The 7,037-nt window shown below is 27.6% G+C and overlaps 1 protein-coding gene across 2 annotated transcripts; it reads left to right on the top strand.

The window, feature by feature from the left end:
* Positions 1-1,497: 1,497 nt before the first annotated feature.
* Positions 1,498-4,875, top strand: LOC126844639 (clavesin-2-like). Of its 2 annotated transcripts, XM_050582958.1 has the most exons (6): positions 1,498-1,750; positions 1,859-2,036; positions 2,266-2,515; positions 2,713-2,820; positions 2,882-2,987; positions 4,359-4,875. In XM_050582958.1, the coding sequence occupies exons 1-6, from the start codon at positions 1,603-1,605 to the stop codon at positions 4,514-4,516; spliced, it is 948 nt and encodes a 315-aa protein (XP_050438915.1). In that variant the 5' UTR covers positions 1,498-1,602; the 3' UTR covers positions 4,517-4,875. The 2 variants fall into 2 exon arrangements, with proteins under 2 accessions (XP_050438915.1, XP_050438916.1); XM_050582959.1 differs by lacking the exon at positions 2,713-2,820.
* Positions 4,876-7,037: the final 2,162 nt, after the last annotated feature.

Consider the following 7,037-nt stretch of genomic DNA (forward strand, 5'->3'; position numbering starts at 1 on the left):
AATATTATATGTTTTAATTTTAGGAAAGTCTGCCATGATTACAGCCGTTTTCCCCCTTCCTTGAAAAGTCGACACAATCTTTTGATTTCCAAATGGCCACCCCTATAAATAATTACGCTTTTAGATAGATAATATTATTCTTAAAAAAATGCACTATTTAAAATAATTATGTGATACTGTCAACTGATAACAAGATAGTAGGTATCCGACCCTTGTAAAAATAATTTAGCTTCAGTTTATACCAGCTATAATATTGCTTTTACGGGGAATGCATGCGATCTTTTTTTAAGAAGTAATCAACGTGCTAATGAAATACTTCATAATTAAGTACTGTAAAGAGATGAGCTCTTTATATTAATATTACTTGTCGTTAATAGCAAATGCTAAGCCATTTAACGGTGAAGAATTAGCTAAAGTCAAAGAGAGGCGCGGTGGTTGCGGTGAAGGTCATGACTGACGTACATTAAGCCAAGAAAAAAAACTCATTATTTTGTTTGTTAGTTGAATTTTTAAGAAAACGACTATGATTTTTTTTATATATTACTAAAAATAGTCTAATATTGCGCGTTTTAAGTTTAAATTAAATAATCACTATTTAACCATAATTAAAATAAAAATTTCACGTAAAAACAAAAAAAAACTCATAAAATTATTCTAACATTAAAACTTCTAAAAAAATGGAACGTCGCATAGTGGGGCAAGAAGCCTCCAAAATTGACAAAAAATAAAATATAATAAAATGCTAATCTTTTTATAAACTAATCAAATTATTATTTATTTAATTTTTTTAATATTATTTTATTATTTATTTAAACTATTTATTAGGGATATTATTTAGTAAGCATAAATAAGTATTAACAAGTATATTAAATAGAATATGACAAGTATACACAGAAACATAGAAACATATGATGAGATGTATGCGTAAGCTACGAAAACCCCTAATTACGATACTATTAAGCAAATTTGGACAAAATGTGGACATAACTAACAAAGTAGCAGAAAGTAGCAAAATGTTTTTTTTTTGCTTTTGTAACTCATTCATAATAATTAATAATAAAAAAACATTCGGCACGCGATCTACTTGGGAACATAACTAAATTTTTTTAAATGTTTATATGATCTATCTTTTTATTATATAAATCATCTCAAACTAAAAATAGCTAATGAAATATTAAATACCTGACGTCAAATGTTCCATAGTTTAAAAATATGTTTTTTAAATAATATCTCAAAATAAAAACAAAAAGGAATAATATTAATAACCTGGTGAAAGGAGCGGGAAAAAGAGCTATATATTTTGGTCGCAAGCAATAAATTAACTACGGTACTAAAATAACGTGACCTATTTGACCGTGTTATCGTATAAACAAAAATTATATAATAAGGTAATGTTACATACTGCTGAATTTTTTTTGCCAGTTTTGGAGGCCTTTTGCCCCAGTGTGGCGTCGTTAAAGAAATAGTCTATGTTATACTAGTTATACCATTCTTAGTCTACCGAGTAACGTGTTTGTTTATGCAATAAATAGAAAATTTTAACTTGCTTGTTTTCAAATATCGCTTAAAGATTTCGTGTAAATTACCAGTGCTTCAATAGCAATGGAAACTAATTCGTTAATACTTCCAACACCGAGCACAATCAGTAAAATCTATAGCAAGTTGGGTACTTCTCAGATAAAAATAGATCTTGACGTGACACTTCTCAAAGAATGGATGCGAAAACAGCCTCACCTTCCGAATCCAAACGGTAAAATATAACTTATTTTTAGATATAATTTTTTTCAAAAAAACATTTATTCTCGTAACAATATTATGCTATTAATATTCCACACCAAACTATAATATTATTTATTAGATGATGGAAAGATAATTGATGAAAAGCGAATCAAAATGTTTTTGATCACGTGCAAGAATAGTTTGGAGAAAACCAAAGTAATGTTGGACCAGCATTACACTATAAAGCTCTTAGTACCAGAATACTTGTCTAAATGGGATCCGTCTTTACCAGAAAATATTCAATCAATGAAACTATCGTCAGTATCTACATATCTATATATATATATATATATATATATATATACTTAGTCGCCCCTATTTATAGAACTGTTAATAATTGTAATAAACATGTTTTAATTTATTTAAATTACAAATGAGCAAGATTAAATACTGACTATTACAACTATAAATTGATACAATTTTTGTTTTTATTGTCCTTAAATAATATTACTAATTTACTAATATTTTAATCTTAATTTTTTTCAGTTCTTTCGTCCCCTTACCAAAACCTACACACGAGGGCCACAGAGTAAGCCTCTGTTATTTAAGAAATAAAGATCTCCATACATTTGTATGTCATGATTTTTTTAAATTATGTTTAATGGCACATGATCTCAGAATAGCAAAGTTGGACATCTATAATAAGGATATATTCATTATTGATTTGAACAATTTTTCCATGAGTCACGTAACAGCATGTATGCCGAATATTAAGAAAATGTTTGAAAGTACACTTGTAAGTGTTTATTTAATATTAAAATTGTTATTACTCTAATTGTCGTAGATGATATATCTGTTATTCAAGATCCAAACATAATTATTAGGAACATAACTAAAAACAACTACAAATTAAATGCAATATATTAAAAACTCATTTCTTTGGAAAGGGTAGAATCATATAATTAATATATGTATAATTATTATTTCGTTTAGGCGTACCCATATCGGCTACATGAAGCTCACCTAATTAATACAAAAAGTTTCATGCAACCAATTTTAAATATAGTAACAAGTTTTCTGAGTACTAAAATTTCTTGCAGGGTAAATCATTCATGATTTAAAAGTTATTTACAAATATTACAATGAAATATTTATATTAAAGGTGAATTATCACAAATCCATAGAAGAACTGAAAAATTACATTGATCCTAGTATTCTTCCACTTAACTATGGAGGAACTTTTCCAAAGACATCGGACGAAATAACAGGTTGGTAGCCAGTCATAATTATTTCAAAAAATTGTACCGTTTTATTTTTAATTGATAACTTGTAGGAAGGGATTTGTAATAGATTTATTATAATTTTATGTAGGAATCCAGTAAATATAGAAATTATATTTTCTGTATAGAAAAGCCGTCAAGTAATCTTAAGTGCTATTGCTACGCATGGTTTTTTGTATCATTTAAATATGAGTTTCTCGTTATCTATTTTCATGTGGATCACTTAGTCTACTAATAATTGTTTAGTTTTACTTTTTATTGATTAAATTTAGGATATCAAGCATCTAGGAGAGTACATCATTAGTAGAATGAATCCGCTCGGTAGTATTTTAAAAGTATTATAATGTACAATTAACAAATAAATACCTATAGTTTGTATATTTAATTACATTTAATATAAGTAAAACGATATAAATTTTGTTATTTAACTCATAATATTGATTACAATATAAATATGGGAACGGGCGGGTGTCAAAGACAACAGAGTAGCTACTATAGTATCAGGCCTTAAGTTGAGCCACTAAAATCTATCTGTGACAAAATAGCGTTCCTTATAGACTTGGAAAAAGACTAAGACGATTGATCACCTCGCTTTTATTCTTGATTGACCAAAAGCTAAATATCCTTAAACAATATTTTTTTCAAAAATTTGTTTACACCCTTCAAACAACGCCGATAGCTCACTTGTACCAAGCTTTTTTGGATACAGTGGACACAATCGTTCGTAAAGTAGTGTGACTCCTCATCAACATAGTCTAAAATTAAGGGGCTAGGGAATATTATGTGTTTTATAGAAGATGTCCCTATAACATCCAAATATATGTCTTACTTTGCTCAATATTAACGTCGGCCATCTACTTATCGATCGAATCCAAGAATACGAACGAAGAATGTTGAACAATATTAGGCAATGATTCTGATCACAATGTACGAGCGATTAGATAAGAAATTAGGACGCAGAAATTCGAAAAATGGTCAGAATAGTTACATCAAAGTCTAGGGGTAAAGAGGTTCAAACATAACACATTGACTAACAGTTGGGTATCAAATATAAACGAAATCACTAGCATAGATTTGAGTTTTCTTAAGGATATATGTTGAGCTGTTTTGAAGGACACATTGAGTATTATTCATAAATATGTTTTATACAGTAAGTTCTTAGTGTAAAGTTTTTTTCTTAATATTAATATTTATATATGTTAAAGCCGCTTGTTAAAAATGAATAATTATTTATATAATTTACAAAAATTACACCTAGTTAAAACTCATACACTATATGTTCTAATATACCTGAATTTCATTAATTATTCAATGTGTAATAATCTGACTTGTAGAATAATATTTATATTTTAATTGCAGATGACTGGCATGATGAATTGATAAGGCACCGAGAATGGTTTATAACTCAATCATCAATTGTGGCAGATAATAGTAAACGCCCAAAAAGTTCCAATAACAACTTAGATTATATTGAAAACTCAATCGAAGGCTCCTTTAGGAAACTAGAAGTCGATTAGTAATAATTCAAGATTTAGTTAATATAATTTTGCTAGTTCGCCAAGAATTTGCTAATGGTTTCTCGACAACATAATTGTAATATCGTTTACTTTAAATACATTTTTCTAGTTGAAAACTATTTTTCTCATTATTTAGGTCTAGTTATATGTGGTGCATAGATTTTTAGCAAAATAGTTTTTGCGGTGTAAGATGAAATTAATTATTGGTGTTGTAATTAAAATTTAGGAAACAATGTTAACATCAAGTTCTTCTTTGTAATAATACAAATGGAGGTGTATGTTGTATAAAGTACGTACACCACCATGTCTTATATTTTGTTTTTTATTCTGCGAAAAAAGTTATTGTGCGTTTGTGAAACTATTATTTGGTGTAGTTATTTAAATTTAAGAAACAATGTTATTTCCTTGTAATAAAATAAATGGTAATGAGTAATATTATGTTTGAGTATTATTTTTCCCTTCTTACATTCTTAAAAATTGTTACAAATTTCCTATGGTTCTGTGAGGGTGCTTTAAATGCAGTAACAAATATTTAAAATACTTTAGAACAGTAAATTGTTTGGGAATTTACCTCTATTGTTCAAATTTAAGCTAACAAATATTTTGTTTTATGTATATCAATTAGCCAGTAAAATTAATGGATTTGGTACTTATTAATTGAACTAGATTGTAATTCTACAGTGCGCCTAATGTTTAAGTAAATATGATCATAGTTGCTTATTTATCAGTTGGCAGTACAGTACAATTTTATACCGAACTGACTAAAAATAAGAATAAATGTAAATAAGATAAATAAAAAAGACTGTACAAAAATATGTGGTTATAAAAGATAAAAATGATTAAGGTATTTTTTTATATATAAATAATAAGTAATTTTTTTTTCAATTAAAATTTTTTTACACTAAAATCATCATTCGTGACCTAAGTGTAGGGTTTGGCAAATTTGATATACTAGGACGTGCCGCGCGTAGATATATTAAAAGGGCCGAAATTGATTATTATTTTTAAATAATAATTAATAATCATTTCAATAAATCATTAAACATTTTTTCAAAACCGTACAGTTGGAAATTACCTGTTTCAAAAAGTTCTATTTTTAATCTTATTTACGTTACAAAGAGGCAAAATTAAAATATATTGACTAATTGATATTTTTGATTAAATGTCCTTAAATAATATGAATAATTTACTAATATTTCATTATTATTTTTTCATCAGTCCTTTGGTCTCATTACCAAACCCTACACATGAGGCCCATAGATTAAGTCTATGTAATCTTAAGAATGGAGATACTGATAAATTTGTACCATATGATATGGTTAAATTATATACTATGTCATTTGATCACAGAATGGTTAAGTTAGATACCTTTAATAAGAATATATTCATATAATATGATTCGAACGATTTAATCTTCCAATAGAGCTATTTTAGATGTAGCACAAAGGAAAAAGAAAATATTTCAAACGCAACACAATTGACAATATACATGAAAATTAAATACTATTTTTGTGTACTCGAAACTAAGAATTTTTAAAGGCCGTACTTGTTGAGTTGATTTGAACGTTTTTTTTTGTTGGAAAAACAACTACCTTGGCATTTTAGTCACAACGGGAAAAACAATAAAAACCAAATAATGTACTCGCATTTTCAATAATACCACAACCTAAGTTTAATCAAAGCATACCGACAAACGTTAGTATTTTTTGTATACTATGATATATTTTTTATGTAAACACGCAACATTTGAAGAAAGTACAATTTTATACACACATATTTTTGTAGAACTTTATTCAACTATCTCATCGAATATTATTATTCCATAGTATTGCCAATCAATATAAAATTCGCCAAAAGTATTACATAACTATTCTATAAAAACTGATATTCATAAAATGTTATAATAAACGGAGAGTGTCCATACACGATACCCAATTTTAGAAAAATAAATAATTTCAACTGTTATGGATTCAAGGGGGAGGGCGGGTCTAATATAAAACAGTAAAAAACTTAACTTTTCAACACTTTTTAATACTATATAGTTCATAAGTTATTGCTATTTAAAGTTAGTGCTGTATTCAGAAACATTTTTAAGTATATTCAATTCAGACAATTTGATGTGGCTTTTATCAGATGTGTATTTTAACATCTGATCCATGATTTAAAAAAAAATTACAATTAAATTTAATTAGTAGCTTTAATTATTATTCGAAAATTTATTTAAAAAAACACTATTTTTCGAAGACGCTTATAGAGACGTGTGGTGGGGACATGACATGGGTCGCCGCTAAAAATCCCAGTGGTCACCCATCCTGGATCAAGCAGCAACGAGCACAGCTTAACCTCAGATGCCGCGTAGCAGCTGAGGTGTCCACTGCGCCCACACTATGCTCCTGTATTATTTTTAATGTTATTCATAAGGAACATTGCTTACTGTTTACTCCCAAAATATGCAAAAAATCAAAATTTACCAAGACATATTTTATTTTTTTTTAAATAAGAAAACGGAAATAACATTTTT

The sequence above is a fragment of the Adelges cooleyi genome, unplaced genomic scaffold (assembly GCF_023614345.1).
Source record: "Adelges cooleyi isolate 19-005CV unplaced genomic scaffold, UGA_ACOO_1.1 ACOO_flye_CR_arks_rails_tigmint_CR_PRNA_651, whole genome shotgun sequence".
Taxonomy (NCBI): domain Eukaryota; kingdom Metazoa; phylum Arthropoda; class Insecta; order Hemiptera; family Adelgidae; genus Adelges; species Adelges cooleyi.